The sequence below is a fragment of the Mollisia scopiformis genome (genome assembly GCF_001500285.1).
Source record: "Mollisia scopiformis unplaced genomic scaffold LY89scaffold_20, whole genome shotgun sequence".
NCBI classification, from domain to species: Eukaryota; Fungi; Ascomycota; class Leotiomycetes; order Helotiales; family Mollisiaceae; genus Mollisia; species Mollisia scopiformis.
This window is the reverse complement of record NW_017263600.1, coordinates 605250-631289: the sequence shown is the minus strand read 5'-3', so window position 1 is coordinate 631289 and position 26040 is coordinate 605250. Positions and strand designations below refer to the sequence as shown.

The window sequence follows — 26040 nt, the reverse complement described above, 5'->3', positions numbered from 1 at the left end:
CACCCGTGGCTCGGTGAAACGTTGACTGCGATGAGCCAATCGCGAGGACAGGAGTTGTTCTCGTGGAAGCACTCGGATGAGTTTAAGCGTCTAGCTGCATCGTGGAACATAAACTTCCATGTGATGACAGCGTTGAACGGAAATCTCTGTTGCTGCATCGGGAGGCGAAGGGTGACTGTCTTCGCCCAGCTCAAGATTCAGAGTGAATATTAATGACTATGACAAAAGAGAACAATGCTAGCAGCAGTGATGCGAAATGTAGGGACAGTGGTAAGAATACTTTTGAGTTGTAAGACCGCGAAGCGAAGATAGTAATCAGAAGCAATAACCCAGGCTACGGCCTTGGGAGAATATCGCTATACCTGTCAACAACCTCCCATTCTGTCAAAGGCTTCCTTCCTGTCAGCTCCTCAACCGTACCACTGACGTCTTTCATCAGTCCTCGTTCAACTACATTGCCACACGACACTAGATCAGGAACAGACAACTTCATCGGAAACTTCGAGAAATCCCCCTTGACTGACAGAGGAAGTCCTTTGTCTGTCCACCATTTCGCCAGCTCCTCATCAGTCATGTCCTGAATTTCACCTTTGTATCCAGTCTTCCTGCAGATGTACTCAAAGATCTTGTAGTCGGAAATAGCCTCAGGGCCAGTGACCTCGTAGACCGATTTATGCTTGCCCTTTCCAAGTAGCAGAGCAGCAGCGACACGAGCGCAATCGTCTCGAGCAACGTAAGCGGCTGGAACGCCCTTGCTGTTCAACAACCATTTATGGCCACAATATGTCCAGGATGGAGCGAAGAGTTGAGGAATGTTGTCCGAATAGAGGTAGTCTCGCTGGATGTTGTAGTCGAGTCCAGAGTCAAAGATGACCCCTTCGGTGTATTTGTGGTCCTCCGACAAGTATGGCAAGTCCTTCTCCAGTCCTGCTCCTGCAAACGATGTATATCCAATACGCTTAACCCCACAAGCCTTCGCTGTGTCAATCACCGTCTTGTGTTGACGTCTCCTCTCTTCGCCAAACATCCAGGTTGAAACGAAAGTCACAGCCTCAACGCCTTCGAAGGCTTTCTGAAGGCTGGCCACATCGTCGTAGTCTGCATTTATGAGCTCTGCACCTTTCTTCGTCCATTCTTTCATCTTGTCGGTCGGATTGGTAGGGAAGCTGTGACTTGTGAATACAAGTTTCTGGTCCGGGCCAGCGATTTCGAGAGCATAGTCTGCGGCGACAGTGCCGATTTTGCCGGTAGCTCCCATGAAGACGTATTTGGGCATGATGGAGGACTATAGGGAGTGCCTGGAATTGTCAGCAATCTAGTACAGAACTCATTGGGACAAACACTTACTTCCTTGGTGCTGTGCAGATAAGGATCAAAGTATCTGCTGGGTTTCCTTACACTTGGACGAGATGGGAGCTTATATATACTTATCAAGCTCTGCTTCTCACCACGAAAGAGATCTGCTGAAAGATGCTTACAGAATCCTGACATCCCAAATCTGCGGGGCTGTGATACACTCAGCTACGATAATCCATTGTCGGTCCTCCTCGAAAGGCTGCTCCGAAGCCTTCGAGCAGCACGACAGACTATTGTATTGCCACATGTCTACTGTGCGACTTCGCAGCAGCTTTTCTATGGACTCGGCCAGAGTCGGGCAAGTCGTGTAGACGTGTGAGGTCACATCAACCATCGCCTGACCCATTTTGAGGATACACCAGAAAAACAAACATCTCAGGCTTCGTGTTCGTGAAGTCGTGCTTGGAAAACTGGCGGGGAGGAATATATTTGTTCCGGGTGGGGTAGACTAGGCCTCGGCTATTCAGGGGTTCCGAATCCGATGTACTGTACGCGAAAAGTCGCGTCGCCCGCGAAAGTACGCGACGAGGTCCTTGGTTCGCATGGTGTATCCATTGTCTACGTGCAATCAACTGTGATCAAATTCGACTTTCCCTACTGCGCTGCATGCTGTGCAACATGCCGACCCAATTTGATGACCTCCCATACGAAATCCGCCACGAAATTTTTCAATTGGCTCTCATTGCAGAATGGGGACCTCGAATTGTGGAAATATTCTTCAAAGATGGAGAGATATATTCCAAAACCCGTCCACCCGCATTACTTCAAGTCTGCCAACTCTCGCGATACGTCGCACTCAAACGCTACAAGCCATGGTCTCCACAATTCAAGGGATTGGCGGTTCACCGACTGTGGGAGCAATTGATAGAGAGCCACGGCGAACAGAATTTGTCGCGGCTGCAAAATGTATGCATAGATCTGAAGTATGACATGCTTCTGATCAATGCAAAGCAATGGGCCCGTTGGGACTTTGGTGCGCTGGAACGACAACTCATTGGAACGTTGGCCATCAATTTGGGGTGTTGGTTACAATGGATTTCAACAGCTGGATTTTCTCGACAATTCAGACAGCTTCGACGAGTTGTCCTATTCGATGACACAAAGACTTCAGTCACACTTTTGTATAAAAGAAGTATGATTGAGAAGGCCATTGGAAGAAAATTGAAGCATCTCAAATCTTCCGGTCCGGTTATTCATTATGAGCACATACCCGCAGCGCTGGAATGGGAAGGGGCAGCAAGCAATTGGTTTACCTACAAGTATCCTAAGGGATTCAAGTCTGCAGCGCCGTCGAAGTCTTTCAAGTACAGTCTACCCAAAGTCTCTCGGGGAAAGACGACGGCGACAACTCCTTATAGTTTACTGGATAATTCTACTCGACCATCGAGAAAGCGCGCGAGAGATCTTCAAAGTGAAAATCAAGCTTCGACTTCATCTAGGAAGTCTGCTAAGAGGTCTCATGATAGAACGACTGCGAATTTCGGCCATGGCTCAACCACTGGCCAACATCGTCGTCCTGAAGTTCGTCAGCCACGGAAAATCCTGGTCCCTCGAGCGCATAATCCTTCTGAACGTCATCGATCCCGGAAAGCTCTTGGTCCTGAAGTACACAGTGCTCATGAGCATCCTCGGTCTCGGAAAGTCTCTGCCGCTCAAGCACAAGATGCAAATGGTCGTTCTCGACCTCGGAAGCAGTTGCTTACCCAAATACGCAACGCTCATGAACGCCATCAAGCAACCAATCCGCCCCTTCTCTCAACGCAAGGAAGTTCTACTAGCATTTGGGAAGGCTTGGAGCTCGCCCACAATCCAACTCCTGAGATTCGACCTGCAAAGCAGCATCCCCTCATAAGACTCACAACGGACTGCACCACGCCAAATTCTGACATAGCTCCTGTACCAAAGCCTGCCCAAAGCCCTGTCATCAAATTCATCAACCCAGTTGATGATTTTGATGATTTGGAATTAACATTCCTCTCTCAATCTTCTGATATTCGCCAGGCACCTTCGCATGCTCAAGTCTTTCGACCAACATCATCTACTACATCATTGCGAAGTGATGTTGAGCTAGAATTTGTCGCTTCGGCATCTTCTGTAGATGCGTCGCATACAATCCCCACTTCCTCGTTTCCAGAGGAGCTCGAGTCGGGTTTGTAGGCGCCGGTAAATGTTGCAGCAGGCCAGGGATTTGATCCAGCATTGACCTTCCAACGTCTGGATGGTTTCCTGGATATCACTCATGACAGTGAATTCCGTGATGATATCGAGATGTTGGAAGTAACACAACTTGACGACGACGGAGTGGGAATGCCTCCATCTGAAATTCTGGAAACCGAATTGGCACAATTATGGGCTATGCAGCTTAATAGCACATATGCTGAAGATGACGGGCCACAAGACGCATTGCCTTCCCTTACTTCTAACGAACCTTTCTCGGGGTCACGTCTTGATAGTGTATCTGCTGAAGATGCCAATACTCAGGCAATGTCAGATAGACTGCCAGCCCTGAAACCAGAAGAAGAGTTTCCAAGTTCACAGCTTTCGATACATGACGAGGGAGACTGCCATGTCCCAGAACGATTAATGGCAGAACGCGAAACACCTCTAGGCCTCCAATACCTTATTCAGTGGGAAGACTGTCCTGAAGAAAAGGACTGGACCTGGGAGCCTCAAGATGTCATCCTCCAAGACGCACCAGATATGTTAATGGCTTGGATGACGAGAGATGTTGGCTTGGAAAGTGAGGCTAATGCGGAAAATGTAGCTAATGTATATGTGCCTAAGAAGATTTTGAGCAAGCGGAAACTCAAAGGCGCCACACACTATTTGGTTCAGTGGGAGGGATACCCAAAGAAGGAGGACTGGACTTGGGAGCCGTGTGAAAGATTCAATGTTGACGCTCCGCTGCTTGTGGAGAATTTTGAGAAGGGGAAGATGAAGAAGAAGAGACGGTAGTTAGGTATCCGAATCGAATGTCTTGGATACTGGATATCGACTCCGTGTGGAGATTTACCTCTTTGTTTTGCTCCGCGCACGTGATGCTACCTACGTTCCTCTAGATTGCTTTGCTCTCCATCTCATGTCAGGAGCACTGATCCTCTCACCTGTCTTCCTTCTAAGTCTTTTCCCCTACCGTTCTTCTTGAGTGACAAAATCTATCTCTTGCCGTGTGGCCATTCTACCCATGTCGGCTGTTCTTGATGCTTCTTACATTCCTGCATTGAGATAACATCTCAGCCAGCTGTCGATCATCCACACTCGTGTCATAAGAGTAGTATCTCAGTTACTGGGGTGTTTCACCATGACGGCGAAGCCCGTTATGTAATTTCTCTCGAGCTTCAGATGAGTCCTCTCACTTCGTTATCGTGATGATTCTGTTCTTCCACGACTCCTGCATTGGTCCATGACATGCAGGATCATATATAAAGAACTGTAGCAGAGATGACTTGATTTCTCGCCACGATTGCCATTCGAGGGTAGTGCAAACATCCACAAGCAGTGATATTTGCATCGCGAAGAGTCTCGACTCCCATGGCTCGCTCACAAGTAGTGTGCGGAAGAGGTTAGCAACCGCTTCACCCCAAGGAGCAGCATCACCAGCCAAAACCTTCTGAAATCTGTACAGAAAGAGCTCAGCAGAGGCGCCTTCATACTCCGACACCAAAGCCATGTATACGAGGGGTAGGATCAGAAGCGACTGGTGGATATGTCGACGACGACTTCTGACTCCTTCAGTGTCTGGCATGCAGAGAGTCTTGTAGAGCTCTGCCTCACTCTGAACGATGAATTCTGGTCGCTCGTGGATATGATCCCCACTTGACTGGACCAATGAAGTCACGTTGTGCATACCTTCGAACATGCTAACCAGTTCTTTGAAGAGGTCATACCCCACGGGCAAGCCTTGGAGGATCTTCTCCGGCACACCATCGATGGCAGTATACAGCAGATCTGGAACGTATTTAATTGGTGTAAATCGGCGCTTGGACAGCAGATTACAAGATCCAGAGCAATCGAACCTAGTAAATGTCAAGCATTGCTGACAAAGACATGGTTTTCAACTTACCAGCATACAATGGAATAAAGTTGTGGATTGGTTTCTCGAAATGCCTCTAGTCCGCCCCGAAGATTAAGCATTGTTTCTAATCCCGCCATGTGGGTATTATAGTTTTGAGGTGTGCCGAACAAAAGCTTATTCTATGATCAACAACAGAACCAGGACCGGATTAATATTACTTACCTCAGTCCCTGCGAGGAGAGCTACTGCTACAAGGGTGCCATCTGCAGAACTTGCCTGCCAATCCAGAACTCGCTTCTTGATCAATTCCAAGGCGATGCCTCTATGTCGGACAACATCTTGAGATTCTTCTTGGCCACGTATGTATGCAATATCCTTGGCAGCGGCCGATAGTACCAGATGGAAAACGGATGAGTCTGCAAGCCCCACGTTGAAGATGAGTGATTTCACAGGCTGGAAATTGGATCGCTGGTCACCGGCAAAGCTTAGAGGTGCCATCCCAAAGAAATCTTGCACGTTTAGTGGTCATGAGATGGTGGTCGCATTCGGACAGACTCACAATGATCCAGTAGTGCATACGCATCAGGGCTCATATTCACGGGCAAAGACGAGAACGGGTCGGTCCTGCCTGATCCTAGACCAGCGCCTAGATTCTGTACAACCACCGCAGATGGAGCGACTTGGACTTCTTCATTATATATTGGCGTCGATTCCGCAGGAGACGAAGTCGAACTTCCTGACTCCGATTCTGGCGGAGAAATGCTCTTCGACTTCTTTCCCTTTTTTCGAACGACATCTCCACCTTTTTCCAACTGCGCTTGAGCTGCTTTGGCTCTCCTAAATCCTCTTGTTACATGAGCTCTCGCTCTCCGACGAGCTGAAGCATCTCCATGTGCGATCCATTCGAAGCCTTGTGCTGGAGCGGTCTTGTTACTCGTACTCCCAGTGGGGTCATCCGTGACCGCAAGATCTCCTTGCGTGTGCTCTGTTAGGCAAATTCTCAGTATTGATCAATAACTTCATTGTTTTCCTCATTAGGATATTCCTCATACCTTTCGAGCCAGCACTCGTCTTGTCCATCAGTCGTGTTCATTTGGAGCAGAGACTTCATTATTTTCCGAATTCGGTTCTTAATCGAATTCGGTGTTTGATCGGAAGTAAGCAGCCTTCCACTTTTTATCTGTGCTCAAATCCCAGTCTTTGGTGGATTACAAAGCTTGACACAGCTTGGCGATGCCGTTTCGAGGTGTTGCTTCGTAGCAGCTCGCAGGGTTAAGCAACGCTAGACTACATTGAGTATTTGCTCTCGAAAGTCACCCAGTGAAGTTTCTCTGCAAGAGTTTGGGCCAGAGACATGCAATGATTCGTTTCCAAGTTCAGAGAGAGATCTTGGCCTGAAATTGTATCTTACTCAAATTTTCAGTCTTATTTCACGAGATGATATCGATCACCATGCTCCACAGGACTCAAATCACACTAGCCCGAAAGCAGTTCATCTTCTTACTTGCATCTTTTGCTTGCGACACTGCCTGGTATTTCGTTGAATACCACATTAGGAGTTTACTGAAGAGCTTCATGAGCTCTCACCCACCGCGATGAAGATCCTATTCGTATTTCGAGGACACACTCAACACTGCACGATGAGAGATGAAGGCTGGAAGATATATAACAGCCCTCCTTGCCACCATGGCGTTGGTCAAGCATTACTTAACTCATCATCAGCCACTTTCTGCAGCTAGAAATTTCTTCGCATCTCAAAGAATCTAGATCTTGAGCTAAAACATTCTGTCATCATGACTCAAGCAATCCCAGTCGATGAAGCTCTCGACTTCGAATGGCATGTCTTCGAGGTAGGCATCATTAACCCCTCGCTCCGCTTAGCGAGCTAATATGGTTATCGACAGCAGCAATTCCTCGATTGGCAACACATGACCCCGGAAGCAGTATCACCAGAGACATACACCAGCACTCTTCCAACCAGAGCAAGTCCGGCTATCGAGAACGGATCATGTTCTCCACAGTCACCTGCTTCTCCAGAAAATGGCGGAGTTGGAGAAGCAGACCTAGAAATTTCAAATGACAGCTTGAACAAGCAGTCCAGAGCCAGTTCGGTAAGGCGTTCTCCATTCAGCTTGTGAAGGAGAAGCTAATTCTGCCTAGAGAAGGAGAATTCAAAATCGCGCATCTCAAAGAGCTTTCCGTGCTAGACAACGACAGCATGTTGAAGCCCTCGAAGAGAAGCTCAAAAGTGTGCTTTCCGAATATGAGCAGCTACAGCAGCGGTACACGGCTTTAAATATAGCATACGAAACGCTGCTTAAAGAGAAAAGAATGGATAGCATGAGTACAGTAACGTGTCCAACTTATAGGAGCTCATGGACATCTGATGATTTAGGAGTATTTGAAAATGTAGAAAGTGGCTCCGGGGATGGCTTGGGTAGGATCTTGTTCTCGGGACTTGAGACTACTGATAGATGTTAAACTCGGATGAGGGATTGAGGATCGTGAAAGGGAGGCTATCATGTGGATAAGCAATCTTGAAAAGAAGTCCCACAATGGTAGAAACAGAAGAGCTTCATCTCCATTATTTTCGGTGCTTCTTCTCCTCTCGTTGAGCATATTGTGAAGCTCCCTGCAAGAAGAAATTCCGATAGCCAGTCTAATTTGCTGAGAAGGTGGATTGGAGTCCTCTAGGCTATCTAAATTTTTTGCTTACATTGAAGTCTGCTTTAAGCGAGTATTGAAGTGATATAGGGGTTGCTTTGCGAATCTCCCAATCACATCCAAACCAGATGATCACGTGAGGAAGCTTTTTATGTAACTTCAACTTCTTGCCCCTTTTTTAGTGTTATTGCCGATTTTATGAGCATTGATCTATTGGAATAGCTCTTTTGCTTGTCATTCGCCACATGTCTAGTGGTAGGTAATTGATATGGAATATACTTGCGCACGTGAATTCTGCCTCATGGACCCTCACCGCCAAGATATTATGCCTAAATTGAAAGTTGGCGCTAGCTCGTCCAACTGTGCCTCAATTTCATTCACAGCAGAGCATGTGTTTCATAGTCTTTCTAAGTTTTTGAGTCTAAGTCCTATCTTCTATCGCCTGGTATCACCATGACTCCTATGTTTGTTTTGTTCTCCGTTCTTATTGCGCTCATTTCGTCCCCGGCTCTCCGGACATACAAGAATTATCAAAAGGCACGCACTATTGGCCTACCGATCGTCTTCAGTCCTTTCACAACGCTATCTCCTATCTGGGCACTCTTTGGCCCCCGTCTTGGACCGATATGTATGCGTCTTCCCTTCGGATTGGGGGATTTCGTTCGGCACAGTGGCTTTTCTTTCTTCTGGCACGATCGTTATCGGATGCATGAGCAATATGGTCCAGCTCTATGTGTCGTGACTCCAGGAGATGTTCAAGTTATCATTGCAGACGGCGCAGCTGCTGACGATATGCTTGCTCGACGAAGAGACTTCATCAAATGCCCTGCTATGTATCAGCCTTTGGAACTGTTTGGACCTAACGTCGATACAGTGAATGGGGAGGCATGGCAGCGTCATCGAAGGTTGACAACCCCGCCGTTTAATGAGAGAAATAGCAGTTTCGTGTGGAAAGAGAGTCTGACACAAGCAAGTGGCATGCTGAAGACATGGATCAAAGCAGGGAAGGAAGGTGTCGTCCAGACGCCGAACTACACTCTTACCCTGGCCCTTCATGTTCTGACTGCCGCTGGATTTGGTAAATCCTATGACTTCGATGCAGGTCTGGCCATGCCAGCCGATGGGCATACATTGTCATATCGAGATGCGCTACGAGAGGTGTTGAAGAACCTGTTTGTCTCGATTATCATCACTTCCGTTACTCTTCCTTCAGTCATGCTGTCGAAGAGTATGAAGGATGTAAAAACAGCAATCGCAGAGTTCAAGCAGTACATGGTAGAGATGGTGGAGGAAGAAAAATCGCTCGTACATGAAAAAGAGGCCGAGAAGGATAATTTGATGAGTGTCCTTGTCAGAGCATCGGAGGCTGAGGCAGGTGGAAGAAACGGGTTGACCAACGAGGAAATATACGGCAATCTCTTCATCTACAACCTCGCTGGGCACGATACCACAGCTCATACTCTAGCGTATGCTATCACGCTCATGGCTGCTCACCCCAATTTGCAAACCTGGATCAGAGAGGAATTGGACTTTGTCTTCGGCGGAGAAGATGCTGTTGGAGATGAAGATTACGAAAAGGCATTTCCACGACTGAAGAGATGCTTGGCACTGATGGTATATATGCTTCTGTCTCATTTTCGAGTCTCTACTGAGGTTTTGTAGTACGAGACGCTCCGTCTGTATGGCCCAATCGTAGTGGTTCCCAAGTACGTGGGAGACGCACCTACCAAGGTCAAGATTGCTGGCAAAGAATACACTATCCCAGCTGAAACACATGCCCCCATCAATGTTGCTGCCCTCAATACTCTTCCCATGTATTGGGGCCATGACTCACTTATCTTCCGACCTGATCGATGGATCGACAATCCAAATCCAACCGATTTATCAACCGAAGAACATTTCCAACCCGCACCTGGCGTATTCGTACCGTGGGCAGCGGGACCTCGAATTTGTCCTGGCAAGAAGTTCGCTCAAGTTGAATTCGTTGCTGTGATCTCGAAAATTTTCAGAAAGCATAAGGTCGGCCCAGTTCTGCTTCAAGGAGAAACTTTCGAGGATGCAAAGAAGAGGATTTATGAAGTGGTGGAAGATTCTCATATGGTGATTACGTTGCAGATGAAGCATCCAGAGAAGGTTAACCTAGTCTGGGAAGAAATTGTATGATATGAACCAGCGGAGGTCTCACTTGTAACATTCCAAACTCAGCACTTTGCTTGAAACAACGAATTGATGTTACCATGCGCAATTCGAAGGTGAAAGAGCTCGAAAGAACAGCCTTGCACAAACTTCTAGGCTACAGCTAACTTACATACACCTCGCCTACTCACCGCAATGACCCTCAGTAATTGCAACTCTTTTCTTCCTTACAACACCCACACCCTTCTCCAATTCTCCTCTCCCTCTCTACTTCTCTCTTCCACTAAGCCTGCATCTCACTCTGCTTTCTGCCAACTCAAATCGACTTCAACTCTTGCAAGTAGCCGAAATTCATTGCCTTCGCTTTTAGATTTGTCTCAGAGAGCCGTTTTTGTATATCGATATCGAAAAGTTACTGTGGTCAAGAGGTTTTGCGGCAGAAATCTGCTTCAGTTTGATGGTGTGGCTTGACTTGCCACTAACCAGTCATGGCTAGGCTGAACTTAGCCACAGCTCCAAATACGTCAAATTTCAAGATCCAAAAACATCAACGCGATTCATCTGCTTGTCATAAAACTCGCATCGAGGTGCAAAGCGAGTATGAATGCTTGGTTGAGAAAACTACAATCGTCTCTTCATAACACTGATGATCCTCGACACCTTCGACGGTACCCATTTCATATCGAAATGGCTCGGATGCCCCCTTGGACGCCGTGCCTGACTCACGACCCTTCGCCGAACAGTCATGTCTGTTATACGTTCGAACCCATTGCTCAATAGGAGAGCTCTCAGTTTTGTGTCACTATTCTCCTGCCATTCACAAGCTCGGCGGATAGTATCGAAATCCATGAGTCACGCCTGCCAAATCCTCGAGCATAAAAGAAGCAGTTGCCTCTTCCTTCATATCATCGACTTTCTATCTTTCAGGCCAAGTAAACCAGAAACAACGCCAATTACTCTAAGATTCAGAGTGATTAAGATTTCGGCAACCTCAATATGGCTTCTGAACCTACTGAGATCTATGACCTCCTCATCCTCGTCGACGCCACCTATTCGATGAGATCCTACCTCAACTCATTACAAACTTCTCTGCCGCAGATCATACAGATTTCTGCACTTACAGACTGTTTCTCACGCATCGGACTCCTTGCTTACCGAGACTACTGCGATAAAGATTTGCTTGACTGGTCAGGATGGCTCACCCCATCCTCTGATACGGCAACGGTTGTTTTGGTTGCGAGAGCAAAGAAACTCAACCCCCTGGGAGGTGGCGATGGACCAGAAGCAACGAAGACTGGACTGGCACGGGCATATGAGCTTATGAGAGTTGATGCTACCACCATCATCCTGCTGTTCACCGATGCCCCACCACATTCTTTCTCGAACGGCTCTCTGAAAGACACATCCTCCAACTATGGAGCAGAACTAAAGGCGTTGTCTGACGAGACTTGTTATGGAGGGCATGGATTGCAATTTGTGGATTGGGTGTCGGCTGCAAATTCTCTACGCTCTGGTGATAAGAAAGCGCAGGTCTTCAGCATCCTTGAACGTGATATGCGATACGAAGAAGCTGGATATTACAACTACCTCTCAGCAATGACAGGTGGTACCTGTTTCTATCTGGCCAAATCTTCTGCAGCAGACATTTCCCAAGTCACAGTGGACGTCCTGCTGTCTTGGATGGGTGCCGGAAAAGCCGGAGCAGTAGGTAACCCTGACTTGCCTGCATTTCTAACACGATATGCCGACTCGGCAGGTATGATGGTTTTGAAGAACGAGAAAGATCTGGCTGCTTGCAAGTTCTTCCTCGCAACATCAGACTCTGCATATGATTCAGTCATTCCCGATGCTGGTAGGGCCGCAATCAAACGTGGAGCTGCAAACGTCATAAAGATCAAGGCCTCTTCAGACGTTCTGAAGAAGTTCCTACCAAAGAAGAACACTCCTGTTCTCAACTTTGCCAAGCGGTACGCTGTAGACGCTGACTACAGGCGAGTGGCTTTAAGAGAGCTGAAGAAGATCATTGATACCGATGTGGTAGTCATCTCACTGAATCCGATATTTGGATCCCTTTGGAGGGACGCTGTCGCAGATCGGGACCACGAGGCACGAGATGAACTTGTTAAAGTCTTTGGGTCGCAAGTAGACCGAATTGCGGATGCAAATGAAAAAGCACGAATGAGAATCTGGCTTGAGGAGTCCTACGATTTCACATCCGAAGTCGCGGAGGCCATTGAGTCCGTGCCAGTCGACCAAAGATTTCCATGTGTTTGTCTGGATCCTACCTTGTCCTTCACAAGCGAGGACAATGGCGATGAGGATGACAGACCTGTCACAAAATTTCGACGCGATGAGCTCTTGGAGATTGGGCGTTCTTGCGATTACAGAATTCTACGTCGTCTGGGAAGAATTTTGACCCGACTCACGTACATCAATTCTGTTGCTGAAATGCCAGCCCACATCGCTGCAGCAGAGTCCGATGTAGTAAGAATCCCAATGGCCCTAGCATCTCGTGAGAATAAGCGGAAGTTCTGGAAGATACTTCTCCATATTATTGTTCCCGGAACTATGCTTGCAGGACGCCCAGCAGCAGTACTTGCTGCTCTCAGCTTGAAGCTTGGAATACAGCCTTTGATGGATGCAGCCGATCAAGAGCTGTTGCGGTGGCGTGATAGATGGAACAACTTGGAGAGCCCAGAGACATGGAACTCGTCCTGCTTATCACTGCTACTGGATGCTGATGATTCTTACCGGAAGCGACGAGAAGTGGAAATGGGATTGGAGGGCTTGGCTTTAGATGTAAGTATTTATCCGCTGAGAGAACTTTGTCTATATGACGATGAGCGTCCGACAAAACGTCTTAGATTAGACTCCAGCTTACTGACATATCTGAAGGATAATGCAACTCCAAATGCCGAGGGCCTCCTGAACGCGAAGGATCGACAACTCTTCAATCTTCTCGTTTCGTACAAACTTCTTGAGCTCAACCTCGACACGAACCTCGAGGCACGTATTGGCTGGACACCAGAGAAGTCTTCTGCTCCCCTAGGACCTACAGTCGTATGTGCGTCTTGCAAATATCCTCGCTCGGTCACTATCATGGGCAAAGGCGGAAACTGCGGGCTTTGTCTGTGGAATCAGGTCGCTTCGTGGAATCAGTTTCCTTCACGCGAAGAGCGGGAACGAATTATTAACGCACATGTATCGAAGTTTGATGATGAAAATACCCCGGCGACTTGGGTTGAGTGTAACCTGAGTACTTGTCGAGCGCAATACGTTGTATATCGAGCCAAGTGCCTCAACGTCAAGCCGAAGTGCCACTATTGCCGTCACAGCACCCAGGCACCTGCGCTCAAGTGCTCTGACTGCAAGAATCGCATTATCTACCCACTCGCGTACCGTCCAGCGGACATGAAAGTTGAGGACTTCAAATGTTTTGCTTGCACCGCGGGCAGGCAGACAATCGTCAAGGTCGAGACCACAGCCAAGAAGCTCAGGGCAGAGAATGGGACGAAGTGGCTGTTGCGAAACGATAAGAAGATCGCTGAGCCGTTTAACCAGCGCTCTTTGTTCCATACCATCTCGACAGCCGGTACCGATGGATTTACCCAGGATGTAGAACTGTTTCCTGCTGCGGGCAGACGACACCTCACCATCAACGGCAAGTCAGTTCTCAACTCTCCTGAGCTCATTGCTACACTTGAGTCTTGGATATCTCGTCGCAAGGTAGAGAGAGGAACATGTTCTCTTTGTTGTTCTGACAAGCGGAAGTCCGATCTTTTACTTGCATGCGGTCGCTCTGGTTGCGATCAATACACCTGCAAAGATTGTTTGGATTCTTGGTACGGTCTGAATAAAATTGGTCGCGTTATCAACACCGCAGCTCTTGCTTGTGCCTTCTGTCGCCGTCCACCAACAGCCAAGACGCTTTTCAAGTACGGCCAGGGCATCCACGCCGTGGGCAATCTTCGCTTAGCAGTCGAGAAAGGAGAGTGGATCTTTGCTTGGTGCCGCACTTGTGGATTTGCAAGACGTTATATGGAGCGTGTATGTGCTCAAGCCGCGCCTGCTAACCTTTCTAATTGGGAATGTGATGGGTGTAAAAAGTATGAGGGTAGTCCGACGGTCAAGAAGTGTCCAGGTTGTCAGACCTGGACTGAGAAATCTGCTGGCTGCGATCATATTGCTTGCATAGTACAAGGATGTGGGACTCATTGGTGCTTTCACTGTGGAAAGAAGCAGACATCTAGCACGATTTACGATCATATGCAAAAAGAGCACGGTGGATATTATGGCGGGGGTGCTTATGAAGGTGCAGCTGCAGACGCCGATGACGGTTATGAAACTGATTATTGAGCTGGTTGTATTGTGAGCTCTGTACTGTATTTCTTGGGTTCTCTGAAGTCCAGAGCGGCGAATGTCGGCTCAGTGTAGCATGGTTTAATCTAATACATTTTTTGAACCTCGTGCTGAAAGCTTGATCTCATGACTCTGATCCACCTTGAGAAACACTCTAAACTCTGAACACTAATGCTCTCGACCACTCAAAGGACAGAGGATTTGTCCAGAAAGAAGTGAGACCTGTCTCACAAGTCCTACTCAAGAAGCACGGAAGAACACAACCACAACACGTAAACACTAACAATAAAAGCAGCAGCCCCATGCTGCCCAAATAAGTTATCAAAATTAATCATCAACGCATCAGCACCCGCCACTCCTCAACAGAGTCCTCCAAGTCTACCTCTCAAACCCATCTAACCCTCCAACCACCCCCCCAAAACACCCCCCATCCAAACATAGAACTCCCCCCCCTCTGCACCCCCACGACCAAAACAAGTCCCTTGCATGATCCCCCCTCATATTACCCGATATCCGAGAAACTGCACTGTAGATCTTAAGACCCAAACCAGAATCCCGAGCCGTCACTCCAATTCCATCCATCCATCTGCTTCGCCATAAATAAATACCTTAAAAAAAAAAAAGCTTCACCGCTAAAGCGACGCTAAGGCTCCCCTTTTCCCCAATGCAACGTCCTCGGCTACCTCAATCTTCAACACGGGAAAACATACGATGATGAGCACACAATATGTTGGTCAGGAATCTCCAATGTAACTCTGCGGTAATAGCGGGATTTGAAAAAAAAAAAACCTCCCCTCCCCAAAATAGAAGAAGGGAAAGCTTGCCCTAAACGCTGACGTCGGCTGCACCGTTATCTATCTCTCACCACACAGATAGATGATCCCACTTGAAGCCTGCTAGCAGGCCATCATGGCTCGAAGGGGTATGCACGATGGATTTGTACATAATCTTGCATGGTGAGATCACTCGAACCCTCCTTTCCTTTCCTTTCCTTTGCTGTCCGGTAATAAGAGAAGAAGAGTCTTGGCTAAACAAACCACGATGCTTTCTTTCCGCTCCTCATTGGTACCGTAAACGACACAAATCAGTTCTTGTTCTTCGTCTTCGTCGCGTTCGTGTATGTATGTAAATCCCCCGCGAATAGAACTGGCTTCCATTTCGATTTCCATATCCTTTCTCAGAAACCGGTCGACTGGTCGTTACGAACCAAGCAATCAGACCGCGGCTCCCCCAACTCAAGCGATCGAGAATCGCGGCTACCGACTCGTCCCAGGCCCTGAGATGAGATGGGGAACTCTGGCTTCTTGGACGGCGGGGATCCGTTTCTGGATGATAGATAGGATGAGGGTCCTTGTCTATACGGTTCCTGTATATCTATCTATCTCTGTCCACGGAATGGATGTTGGATATCAGTAGTTAGGTAAGGTAAGATATAGCAAGGAATGTCCAAATACACACCAACTCAACCCCAGTCTCCCAATCACAACCCTTTCGGAGCTGAGCTCCGGCTTTACTTCACAAGTCTAACAGCCCTAGCCGCAGCTCCACGTAATCAAAACAATAGACCTGCTACCAATGATCCAGCATCCCAACATGATATCTATATCTCCAACCCCTCACGCTCCCAGAACCTTAGCACCTTCTCTCTCCCCTCCAACTTTCTCCATCAACTTCACATCACATCACATCACATCACATCACATCACATCACATCACATCACATCACATCACATCCACCCTCCTCCAATCCTCTCATCCCTCCTCCTCTAACCCGCACCCCAAAAAAAAACAAACCCCAAAATCCCATCTCCTCATCACCACACGCCGCAATCTCATCTCATATCATAACCTTATCTCTCCCACCCCCTCGCACACCTACCCACCTACCTACCTACCTAACCTATATCCAGACCTCCGTCCGTCAGCCGTCAGCCATCAAGTGACCAAACCCCGTACCGTCCCAACCCAAACACCACGCTGACTGCAGCAAGCAGCAAGCAGCAATCGCACTCGGTCTTACCACACTTGACGCGTCACTCACTGGATACTAACTACTACAGCACTACGACAGCACTACCCCGTATATTGATCTTGTGCTTCACGCGCTGGCTGGCTTGCTGATAGCGTCATCCGATCGCGCGCTCGCTGACTGCAGATGGCTGGGGTACGGTAATATGATCATCGATTCGGGGAATCGGCCCGGGGGGGGGCTTCCTATTTCTTGTTTGTTGGTTTGTTGGTTTGTTGGTTCCGAAAGAAGGTCTCGCTGATAGACATGACAGATGCTCGATGTACTACTGTAGCTCTGCATCGCGGGAGATAGATACAAGAAGGGGGGATGGTGGAATTTAGGCGTACTATTAATGAGTATATGGATGAAATCATAAAGCAAGAGATCGAGAAAAAGAAACTCGACCTCATCAAAAAACGATCATTGAGATCAAGAATAAATAGAATAGCAGCGAGAAATAAACCACCAGAACCTCCATATGTGAGAAAGTATGGGGAGGAGAACACATGAAAAAAGCACGAAAAGACACACACACAATAGTGTTAATGATATTGCAGGGCGCGAACCCCATGATATATACCCTCCCGACCCAGATCTCCCTCTTCCCTACCCTTCCTCTTTCTCAACTCCAATCTGATAGCCATCCTATACCCTGCCCCATATTTGGAAAATCCGCTTCAATCCATCTCCTTCATCCCTTCATGAACCATCCCACCCCACCTCATCCCATCCCCCGTCAATTACCACGCCACCAAGCAAGGCAAAAACAAAACAAAGTTAAAAACGTCCGCCTCCCTCCTATTTTCTCACCAAAGTGACAAACCCATTCATTCTTTTTGTAAACTCCGGCACCATCGCGACGTCGCTTGCAGAAAGGGATTCGCAGACATAATCATATCTCATAAAATAGCTCGCTCTGAAAACCAGACAAAGAAACGAAAAATCGCTCACAAGACAAGTAAATGGGAAATATCATGAGCGCGTAATAAGGAGCGCCAAGATGGAGACGTACCGATGATGTAGGATCGGAAGATTAACTGGGGATTGTCGAAGCGAACAGTGTGGCTGCGATGCTGTTGTTCTCGCAGAGAAGATATCGATATTTGATGTCAGATGGATGATGAGAGCGATTCTGTTGTTCCTCGCTGACTGGGATGGATATTGATATTGGGATGCGTCCCGCGGTTTCATCAGACGTTGGAACCAAGACACACAGCTGAATGATCGGACCAAAATGCTTGCGCCAACTCAAAAGGGACTCGATAGATGTGAGCTCGAAAAACATACATCGTTGCGCCGCGCTGGAAAACGATTGGGTATAACGCTAAAAATATTCCCCTTGTGCTGAAAGTTCCCGTAGAAGTGAAGAAAAGCAGAAGTCAGAGTCGAGTTACTGGTGGTGATGAAGGTTGTGTTCGTCTTTCAGGTCATTGTCGTGCTGTTGGAAACCATGTTCTTGCATGAAGTTCTCAAATCCAGGCATATGCTGCGGGTGTGGATGAGGATGACCTATGCTTCCTGTTCGCAGTGAGCTCCCAAGTCCTGGACTTGTGTCGTATCTGCCAGAAGGAAGGCCGTCATAGCTCGGCAATTGTGGTGGAGGAAGCATCTGCGGCTGCGCGTTTGGTAGGGGGAGGTATGGACCACTGGATGGCGGCAGATTCTGCTGAGGAGAAGTCGTGTAGAATGATTGTCCACCACTGTTGCTCACCATTGACCAATTGTTGTACAGTTGCGGCTGTGGGCTCGAGTAGCTTGCCGTCGGAACGAATGATCTACGATCCTGAATGCCTGGACTCTGAGGATGAAAGCCCATGTTGCGATAGTTCCCAAAATCATTGTACTGAGGCTGCTGCTCTTCCATCGGATTATGGACACTTTGGCGCATTGGAAGTCGCATTCTCATGGTGTCGTCTAGCATATGAGGGTTGTGCCCGGTAGTTGGAGACACAACATCAGGAGAAGGCATGCTGGCTGCAATAGAAGTTACAATTTCGTCTTCGTTACCCTCGGGCTTCATGTCGCTCTCGTTGTCCGAATCCTCCGTCCCAGATTGTTCGCCGTACATTACAGAAAAATAGGTGGAGCCATCTAGCATTTGTCAACAGAAGCTCAATTAGAGTGCATATCATCATGAATCTTACCAATCTCGCCATTCTTGTATTTCTCTTCAGCTCGCGCAATTTTGAAGATCTCCTTCAGGAACGGCTTCTTCTGCGCATTGTCGGGATGCTCCTTATCGTTAAACCAGTTGTTCATTGCCTCCATGGTGACTTCTTCCAGCTTTCTGACATTGAGACCAAACTTCTCAATAGAAGGGTGCTGCTGATTTGCAGGTTCCACGACCATTCTCAAGATATGGATGAGAAGCCGGATTCGTTCTATATTCATCAGTGCATTTCTATTGCGCAATATGGCTAGGCCTACCAGGCTTCAAGAGATGATCAGGTTCTTTGTGACGAACCAAGTGATCACCGGTAGTCTTTGGCCACCAAGGAGGTGCCTTGCCATCACCTTTGGTATATGGGTGATGAGTCTGTTTCTTGGGCTCAATCAGCTTCACGAATGCTTTGCCCATGACTTTGCAAGATGACTGTTGCATGTCCTTAAATCTTGTGTGGTAGAACTTTTCAACCTCGCCGGCGTCGCCAATCCTCAACTGTTGAGTCTTTTTGATCCGAGCAGGGACAGGTGTATCATCGTTTGATTCTTCCCGGTGTCGGTAGTTGGGAAATCTTCTTTTCTTGGCACTGAAACATTCGTCGTCAGAATCTTCGACTTTTCGACGGACGTGGCAACCGTACTCTGAAGACGAACCCCCACTGCTTGAATGTTTCCTATTATACCCAGTACTGCTACTCGCATCGGCATCGAAGTCGTTGAACATAACATCCTGGCTGAAACCTGAAGATTGGTTAGCCACGTATGTTGCTTAAAATATATCCTTAGGACAAGTAATAAGTGGAATGAAGAACATGTCGACCAGAGAAAAATCCGTACCGGAACTTGGATATGGGTTGCTTGGAGCTGAAGCTTTGCGGATACTTCGACGAAAATCCTGCTTGAACTTTTCTGTAAAGATTTTATCTCGAAAGCCAGCCAAAGCTGGGGACGAGTAGACTCTGTCTTCGCCAGTGTCCAGTCGCACGATTAAGCCGAACTCCTTGAATGGTATTCCAACACATTCCTTCAAGGCATCTTCTATTGTCTGTAAAGTCAGCTTGGAAGAGACGACTTGATATCAAGAAGCAAACCTGAGTTCTCGAATGCACAGGCGTAGCTGCAGGGGCCGGCACGAAACGGTTGTCCTGAACATCAAATCTCTCATTCCGAGGCCAAGTACCCTCCCTCTGGTAGTAATCCCCCGGTTGCAAGGGATTCTGGCGTTGTACCATATTGAAAGATACAAAGTGATATGGCGAGCGGTGTACAATTCAAGTCGAGTTGTCGTATGGAGAGTTTCCACCAAGATGAGGTGAGAGGGGATCAAATATAGATATGGTATCAGCACCCGGTAGTATGGAGCAGATTCGGTGCCGCACTAGCTGCGCGGAGATAGAATTAGTTGGTTCACAGATGCATGGTATCGGGATTTCAGGGCTTGGGGTGTCTGGGAGGGACTGGACGAAGATGGAGGAGCAAAAGACAAGAAAGTGAACGTGGACGGACCTGTGATGCAGCCCAGTTTCGGAGAAAGAATAAAGGGATCTGGAGCTGACTGGCTAGCTAAGTGATCTGCTGCCTCTTAACTGTGTGCTGGGAGCAGTGGCGCTGGGAGGAGCCTGGGATGGGTCTGGTTGCACAAACCCCAGCCAGGAAGAGAGAAATAAGCGTCAGGTAAGGGTACGGCGAAGGGTGTGGAGAAGCTGGGTCCCTTAAAGTAGCATCAGTTCTGGATGGCGTACGGCGTCGATATCGAGGCATGAGACCCCAGGATCCCGACCGAGAGAAAAGTCCAACTACCGTCCCGAAACCTGTGTTCGCCGATTGGGCTTGGGCCCGACGCCTGCTCGAGGAGACGGCAGCTGCAGCACGTAAGTGTAAACGGCGTGAGTCTGGGTCAGCAACACTTTTGCCTTTTGTCTGGTTGCAAGTGCGTGGTCCTCGGGCTTTGCTTTGCTTTGGGCAAGGCAAGGCAAGGCAAGGCAAGGTCAAGTTTAGCTCGGCTAGCCGGGCTAAAAGTTCATTCAGATGGCTTGGACGTTGGGCCTCAAGTCGCTTGTGTTTGATTGCTGTACGTCTATTAAAATCACAGGTTCCCGAGCAGGAACGGGTAACAGACATCCGCCGCTATTACTTGGACGGATAGCGACAGTAGTCGAGGAGTCCTGTGTCTTGTCTTGTGAGAGTGAGGATGTTGGACGAGTTACTCCGTGTGCAAAGATGTCTCTCGTTTGGAGAATGTGGAGGAGGAGGCGAACACCGGCAAATTCTGGCTGGAGCAATGGCGGCGGCCGCCGTTCGTAAGACCAGACAGACGCCCTGGAACGTCCAACTTCGACGTGAGATCTGGAAGAGGGGAGGGGAGGGTAGGGACGATTTGAGGGATTGCAGGATCGTTGTTGGGTCATAAGGGGGGAGTGCCGTTCCGATCGATCTGACGGCGCAGTACCAGAGAAGTGACAGATCTTGCCATGTTCAGATGAAATCACTGGAAAGGGTGGGTGCAAAGAGAACGCGCGAAAATATATAGAACCGGAGCAGACCCGCACTAAAATAACATCCTGAACGCAAATCTTCAGTGTGGCAGAAGCCTGCAATGCTGAACAAGGTAGGTAAGGTCGCAATAGGGCTCAAGAATAGACGAGGGAAAGGAGGGGGAGGGGAGGGGAGGGGAGGGGAGGGGGAAAGGTTACTTTAGGTGCTTGCAAGGACCGAGATGCGGATGTGTTGGGATATCGTCGTCGTCGTCGTCGTCGTCGTCGCCGTTCCCTTCTTCTCTTCCTTCTGATTGCTGCCACTGTACATACATACAAAACTTAATTCCCTTCCCTTTCCCTTCCCCTCTCCAGTGACTGTGTGCGGTTGCGTCTGCCGTGCTGCCGTGCTCTTGTGCGCGCTGCGGTGGCCCCAACCCATATGCTCCAGCGTGAATGCATGACTGTTGACTGCTCCAGTGGTTCATGGGGGACGCCGTGCTACAATTGGAGAACCGGTTTTCCGGCGGTGGTACCGTGCAATCAACAGCGCGTTTGAAGCAGCGAGCAACAATTTACCAAGCTGCACCTTCCAGCAGGCTGGGTCAACCGGCCGTCCTCCTCCAATGGTCGCGCGGCACAGCAGCAACAGACGGAGAACAGTGTACTCGTAACGTCGTCATTGACCAACGACCGGACGTGTGCAATGAATGTTCTGTGCGGTGTTTGTGGATCATATATCTGAACACCAAATCCATACGTGACAACGCAAGGGAGGGCCAGGAGGACCAGGAGAGCCAGGATACAGGCATCTTACTTATCGTGGCTCGGGAAGGGGAAGGGAAAGAGAGGGGAGGGGCAAGAGGCAAGAGGCACACGCTGGCTGGGCAGAGCGAGCTCACCGTTCCTGGATTGGAGATGGAAGATGGGAGATGGAGATGGAGATGGAGATGACTGACTGTCTTGGATGGTGCATCCAAGTCAGTCCAGCTGCGGAGTATTGTACATGTCATCCAAGTTCACCACCGTCGGACAGGGCTGAGAACAAACATACTGAAGTACTGAACTGTACATCTTGGAGCGAGTCTCTCGTCCCTATCGGGTCGTGTCCTCAGCAGCAGCCCGTCCGCATGGCAAATCTTCTTTTTTTCTGTTGGTGGTGTTTGTCGCAGACCAGGGGGCTGGCTGCCGTGTGGTGGTGGATGAGGGGTTGCAGGGCCAGGGGTGCCAGGCCCCGGCACGAAAGATCCTGGTGTGGTATCAGAGGTATCAGAGATTGTTTGGCGTCTGGAGGAACGTGATTCGTACAGTACACCGGGAAGCAGACGGGTACGGGTCTCTGGTGCATTCATTCTTGGATGATGGGCAAAAGTCGCAGACGCAGACGGGCTCCCAGATCCTCCCGACTGTAGTGTAGACCTCCCAGGCTTCCCAGACCTCCTCCAAATTGTGCGGGGTCCGTGGGGGGAGGTAGATTCAAAGCTTCGAACCTCGTGGTTCTGGGGCGCCATTCGAGGGAGAGAGAGGAGGGACACCAGGGATCTGACGAGGCCTGCAGGCAGCCATCGGATCCAGCAAACAAGCATACAAGGTCGTCATCACCCCTGGCGCAAAGCAGATCATCCTTACCGTCTACCGTACCGTACAATAATAATACTTTACGACGTGCTTCAGACAGGACTGCGACGGCCATATGGTTTTTCGAGCAAGCGCACGTAGCGGCGGAGAATGCGCACCATGTAATTTACTTACTGTACAGTACAGTGCATGACATGATGGTCAGTACTCAACATCCACTTCTACTTGGTGACCGCGGAGAGGCGCAAACGATGGCGTTTCCGAGCCGAAGATGTTGAACGCCACTGATGAGGGCTGATACTGAGACTGGAGCTGTGAGTGATATTGTAAGATTACTTCTGTCGGAATGGAACTGGATTGAGACTGAGTGAGAGTTGTCGGGTAGGTAATTTAGCTCGGAGTGCGGTTCTGCGGAAGCGGTGCGGCTCGATGGAACCTGATAGCTACTTACCTACGCAGCTACGCAGGAGCCCTAGTGTTTGGTCTTCCGGGCTCTCTGACGAATCTCTACAGTAGGTACTGGTGGTGCGCTGGGGATTGGGTTGAGGGAAGGTCTAAGACTTTTCAGGGCCAACGGTCAGTGCTCGGTCCACCCAAATCTCACCAAAAACTCCACCGAAACCCACAAAACAGGCCGCTATGGGCGTATCCGTAGCCTCCGTAGCCTCCGTCCTTTGCTTTAGCCTACCCGTTCGAGCAGCGAGACGGACTCCGTCTGAATCCTGAGCTCAAAAATCTCCTCTTCTGACAACGGGAGAGCTGCGCCACCATATCTATGTCCTTCCCAACAAATCAGGAACCCTTGATGTCGATCACGAATCTATTCGGGACTGACGAATTTCTTTCTTCATTTTCAGACGTCGCTGAAAAGAGTGAACTACTTACTTGCACTTCAAAGCTCTACTCAGAACGTGTAGCTAGGTGAGAACACATTGAATATCAGCAGTAGAGATGCTATCACTGATTTGAGTTTCGGACCACTTCCCATGACCAGAGTGGCATCCCGAGCGTATCTCGCATACATCATGCTTCTGTAGACCCCTTACAGTAAGAGAGCTATCATATTTCTCTCCCGCGGCTTCGGACCATTACCCTCCCGCGTGTTAGCGAGCGCTCCGATCTTAAGGTATACACATCAAAGAGTTTGCTATGCGTTCCAGATACCAGACCTGGGCACTTCCATATGCCGACGTCGCATTCTAGCGACGTAGCAAACTTAACAGCAGCATGATATAGAGGTGGGAGTATCCCCGTGCAGAAAATCGTCGTCGAATCCTACCTGCTCCTCCGTACAAACTTCGAAAAGCATCGTGAGTTTGCGAAGAACATCCCGTCGGACTTGCTTGCTTGCTTGCTTGCTGCGTCATGAATTCTCAAATACTCGTGTTTGTCCATGCCCATGTTCTTCTTCCTTGCATAACGCCTTCGTCGACTGGCTCTCGATATGGCTGCACCGGTGACGCTACCGGAAGCGTGAGGATTCCATCCGCGACCAATAACACCATGTGGCGCAAAATTTGGGTCCAGGGATCGAAGAGTTCAATCTACGGCAAGTTGACTCGGGGGGGGAAGTCGTCACTTCTTGAAGTCTGGATACGAACGGGTACCAGATCTCCTCCCGTCGACCGGGCTAACCTAGTGCCAGATGCGATGACTTCAGCAGTAAGAATCGACGCAAGCAAACGCGATTCTCCCTTTATACTCGAAGCGTCTTCTTACATACGAACAGCAATCCTGTCGAGGGAGGAAGATCAGAACCAGCATCGGCACCGGTACGAGCTCCTTCGCAGCAGCCGTGAAGTCTCGGGATCTACCTGGACCTGCCGCGATCCAATAACTAACTGCTGGAGCATCTGAAAGCAAAGTCGAGATCCAACACTTGGCCGCAAGAAGCAAGACCACCACCAACACAACGGCCTCTGCTGCACTGAACAAAAGCAAATCCGTTTTTGACGAAAGAAGAATATGTTGCACATGGAGGCGCAAGAGGCGCCCTGACTCTCAAATACCGAGACTCAATCGTCAAATCCCGTGGGTGCCGCCTCAAAAGACGAGACGAGTGTCTTGACGCCCAACAAACGTCTGAGCGTTTCCAACATCTTTCTGGTACTGTAGAGACATTGACTTTAAGCTTTTTGCTAAGTCAGCCTCGTTCTCCTTAGCGCGGTGTCTCGTGGAGGTGTGGTGTTTATCTTTTTATTTTTAGCGATCTCGTCTCAAGCCTCTAGTTGAACCTTCAATTAGGAATCTGATCCAGATGTCTCCAAGCGGACGTTACATATGCAAAAAGGGTCCATACCCTTTCCCAGTGGCGATATCCACGGATGACTCTGGAACACAAAGCCTCTTTCTCTCATGTCTCGTCAACCTGCAAACTCGTGGGGCAGAAGACGTAGATCTCGGCACCCGCCGAGACCATGAGCTGATAAACCATTAAAGATTTGCCTGTATGGAGCTCTGTACATATTCCAGCAATACGAGGAATCGACGATCTGGAAAAGTTTTCTCTCTTTGTTTGGACTTGATTTCATCTCCTCATGTCTCCTCATCCCCTCAAACGTCCAACCAAAAGCCCATCTACCAAAGCCTCCACCTCAAAGAGTCCCTGCGTCTCCAAGTCACCACAAGTACAGTACAGTCCCTTCCTTTCCCCATACAACACCTCACTCAACCCCTGCATACCAACATTCAAGAAATCAAAAAATCCATAAATCCAAGACAAGACAAGACCCTCCCTCGCCGCACGCACGCACGGGCGCCGCCTCGCACACGCAGCAAATCAACCTAACGTTACACAGAGAGCGGCGATCGCGAATGTTGGTAACGGATTTCGGTAACGAATCAGGGAAGGGTGGCTGGCTGGCTGGCTGGCTGGCTGGCTGGCTTACCCCTCATTATTGATTTTTGCGTTTTTGGGAGGATGCGAAGGGAAGGGAGAGGAGAGGGGGAAGGGGATTTGGAATAGGGGTCTGGGTTTAGGACGCTATGGTTGAGGGTGTGATGGAGTTTGGCGTTATTTCTTAACTTTGGATAGGAGGTATTGGAAATAGTATCTGCTTGCTTTCTCATGGTTTGTCTGCTTCTCGATCTATCTGTGCTTCCCTCTCCCGAGTTCCTTCTCCCAATTCTTCCACCTCCAACTAAATCCATCTGCGTTTTCCCGCTTCTCCATCCCTTCCCATCCCCTTCCTCCGTTCCCCATCAATACACCCCTCAGCCAGCCACCACAAGACCCCTTCCTTCATGCACCGCACCGTCAGCACATGGCAATCCCAATCCCCATT

The 26040-nt window shown here is 48.9% G+C and overlaps 11 protein-coding genes across 11 annotated transcripts; 7 read left to right on the top strand and 4 right to left on the bottom strand.

The window, feature by feature from the left end:
* Positions 1-292: 292 nt before the first annotated feature.
* On the bottom strand, positions 293-1728 carry LY89DRAFT_652258 (NAD(P)-binding protein). Its single transcript, XM_018212192.1, has 2 exons — positions 1348-1728; positions 293-1298 (listed from the first exon to the last, which is right to left on the bottom strand). The coding sequence occupies exon 2, from the start codon at positions 1274-1276 to the stop codon at positions 335-337; it is 942 nt and encodes a 313-aa protein (XP_018067251.1). The 5' UTR covers positions 1277-1298; positions 1348-1728; the 3' UTR covers positions 293-334.
* A 1896-nt stretch (positions 1729-3624) lies between these two features.
* LY89DRAFT_737795 (uncharacterized protein) lies at positions 3625-4311 on the top strand (the record flags this gene model as incomplete). Its single annotated transcript, XM_018220300.1, has 1 exon — positions 3625-4311. One exon carries the CDS (start codon positions 3625-3627, stop codon positions 4309-4311), a length of 687 nt encoding a protein of 228 aa, XP_018067250.1.
* A 397-nt stretch (positions 4312-4708) lies between these two features.
* On the bottom strand, positions 4709-6451 carry LY89DRAFT_737794 (uncharacterized protein; the record flags this gene model as incomplete). Its single annotated transcript, XM_018220299.1, has 5 exons — positions 4709-5372; positions 5420-5544; positions 5594-5880; positions 5931-6356; positions 6424-6451. The coding sequence occupies 5 exons, from the start codon at positions 6449-6451 to the stop codon at positions 4709-4711; spliced, it is 1530 nt and encodes a 509-aa protein (XP_018067249.1).
* A 245-nt stretch (positions 6452-6696) lies between these two features.
* Positions 6697-7897, top strand: LY89DRAFT_721729 (uncharacterized protein). The gene is made up of 3 exons (XM_018218667.1): positions 6697-7221; positions 7276-7482; positions 7532-7897. Exons 1-3 carry the CDS (start codon positions 7165-7167, stop codon positions 7850-7852), a joined length of 585 nt encoding a protein of 194 aa, XP_018067248.1. The 5' UTR covers positions 6697-7164; the 3' UTR covers positions 7853-7897.
* Positions 7898-8401: 504 nt separating this feature from the next.
* LY89DRAFT_721728 (cytochrome P450, family 5, subfamily A) lies at positions 8402-10278 on the top strand. The gene is made up of 2 exons (XM_018218666.1): positions 8402-9649; positions 9698-10278. The coding sequence occupies exons 1-2, from the start codon at positions 8489-8491 to the stop codon at positions 10196-10198; spliced, it is 1662 nt and encodes a 553-aa protein (XP_018067247.1). The 5' UTR covers positions 8402-8488; the 3' UTR covers positions 10199-10278.
* A 454-nt stretch (positions 10279-10732) lies between these two features.
* On the top strand, positions 10733-14621 carry LY89DRAFT_652250 (uncharacterized protein). Its single transcript, XM_018212191.1, has 2 exons — positions 10733-12970; positions 13067-14621. The coding sequence occupies exons 1-2, from the start codon at positions 11168-11170 to the stop codon at positions 14525-14527; spliced, it is 3264 nt and encodes a 1087-aa protein (XP_018067246.1). The 5' UTR covers positions 10733-11167; the 3' UTR covers positions 14528-14621.
* A 1215-nt stretch (positions 14622-15836) lies between these two features.
* LY89DRAFT_196433 (uncharacterized protein) lies at positions 15837-16758 on the top strand. The gene is made up of 2 exons (XM_018205748.1): positions 15837-16543; positions 16591-16758. The coding sequence occupies exon 1, from the start codon at positions 15973-15975 to the stop codon at positions 16471-16473; it is 501 nt and encodes a 166-aa protein (XP_018067245.1). The 5' UTR covers positions 15837-15972; the 3' UTR covers positions 16474-16543; positions 16591-16758.
* A 1073-nt stretch (positions 16759-17831) lies between these two features.
* On the bottom strand, positions 17832-20101 carry LY89DRAFT_196326 (uncharacterized protein). Its single transcript, XM_018205747.1, has 5 exons — positions 19796-20101; positions 19542-19749; positions 18969-19445; positions 18686-18922; positions 17832-18632 (listed from the first exon to the last, which is right to left on the bottom strand). The coding sequence occupies exons 1-5, from the start codon at positions 19934-19936 to the stop codon at positions 17932-17934; spliced, it is 1764 nt and encodes a 587-aa protein (XP_018067244.1). The 5' UTR covers positions 19937-20101; the 3' UTR covers positions 17832-17931.
* Positions 20102-21300: 1199 nt separating this feature from the next.
* Positions 21301-22132, top strand: LY89DRAFT_673000 (uncharacterized protein; the record flags this gene model as incomplete). The annotated part of the gene is made up of 2 exons (XM_018213323.1): positions 21301-21312; positions 21659-22132. The coding sequence occupies 2 exons, from the start codon at positions 21301-21303 to the stop codon at positions 22130-22132; spliced, it is 486 nt and encodes a 161-aa protein (XP_018067243.1).
* A 33-nt stretch (positions 22133-22165) lies between these two features.
* On the bottom strand, positions 22166-22982 carry LY89DRAFT_196281 (uncharacterized protein). Its single transcript, XM_018205746.1, has one exon. It carries the CDS (start codon positions 22762-22764, stop codon positions 22198-22200), a length of 567 nt encoding a protein of 188 aa, XP_018067242.1. The 5' UTR covers positions 22765-22982; the 3' UTR covers positions 22166-22197.
* A 695-nt stretch (positions 22983-23677) lies between these two features.
* LY89DRAFT_687822 (uncharacterized protein) lies at positions 23678-24897 on the top strand. The gene has a single exon (XM_018215585.1). It carries the CDS (start codon positions 24122-24124, stop codon positions 24611-24613), a length of 492 nt encoding a protein of 163 aa, XP_018067241.1. The 5' UTR covers positions 23678-24121; the 3' UTR covers positions 24614-24897.
* The last annotated feature ends 1143 nt before the right edge of the window (positions 24898-26040 follow it).

Bases quoted from the DNA above. Each gene is read 5' to 3' on its own strand.
- LY89DRAFT_652258 (XM_018212192.1), bottom strand. From the start codon at position 1,276: ATGCCCAAATACGTCTTCATGGGAGCTACCGGCAAAATCGGCACTGTC.
- LY89DRAFT_196433 (XM_018205748.1), top strand. From the start codon at position 15,973: ATGTCCAAATACACACCAACTCAACCCCAGTCTCCCAATCACAACCCT.
- LY89DRAFT_721729 (XM_018218667.1), top strand. From the start codon at position 7,165: ATGACTCAAGCAATCCCAGTCGATGAAGCTCTCGACTTCGAATGGCAT. The intron at 7,222-7,275 runs GTAGGCATCATT...GGTTATCGACAG, and splicing joins TCGAATGGCATGTCTTCGAG to CAGCAATTCCTCGATTGGCA. The intron at 7,483-7,531 runs GTAAGGCGTTCT...AATTCTGCCTAG, and splicing joins AGCAGTCCAGAGCCAGTTCG to AGAAGGAGAATTCAAAATCG.
- LY89DRAFT_196281 (XM_018205746.1), bottom strand. From the start codon at position 22,764: ATGCTTGTTTGCTGGATCCGATGGCTGCCTGCAGGCCTCGTCAGATCC.
- LY89DRAFT_652250 (XM_018212191.1), top strand. From the start codon at position 11,168: ATGGCTTCTGAACCTACTGAGATCTATGACCTCCTCATCCTCGTCGAC. The intron at 12,971-13,066 runs GTAAGTATTTAT...ACATATCTGAAG, and splicing joins TGGAGGGCTTGGCTTTAGAT to GATAATGCAACTCCAAATGC.
- LY89DRAFT_196326 (XM_018205747.1), bottom strand. From the start codon at position 19,936: ATGGTACAACGCCAGAATCCCTTGCAACCGGGGGATTACTACCAGAGG. The intron at 18,923-18,968 runs GTAGGCCTAGCC...TGATGAATATAG, and splicing joins TGATCATCTCTTGAAGCCTG to AACGAATCCGGCTTCTCATC. The intron at 18,633-18,685 runs GTAAGATTCATG...GACAAATGCTAG, and splicing joins ATACAAGAATGGCGAGATTG to ATGGCTCCACCTATTTTTCT.
- LY89DRAFT_687822 (XM_018215585.1), top strand. From the start codon at position 24,122: ATGAATTCTCAAATACTCGTGTTTGTCCATGCCCATGTTCTTCTTCCT.
- LY89DRAFT_721728 (XM_018218666.1), top strand. From the start codon at position 8,489: ATGACTCCTATGTTTGTTTTGTTCTCCGTTCTTATTGCGCTCATTTCG. The intron at 9,650-9,697 runs GTATATATGCTT...GAGGTTTTGTAG, and splicing joins AGAGATGCTTGGCACTGATG to TACGAGACGCTCCGTCTGTA.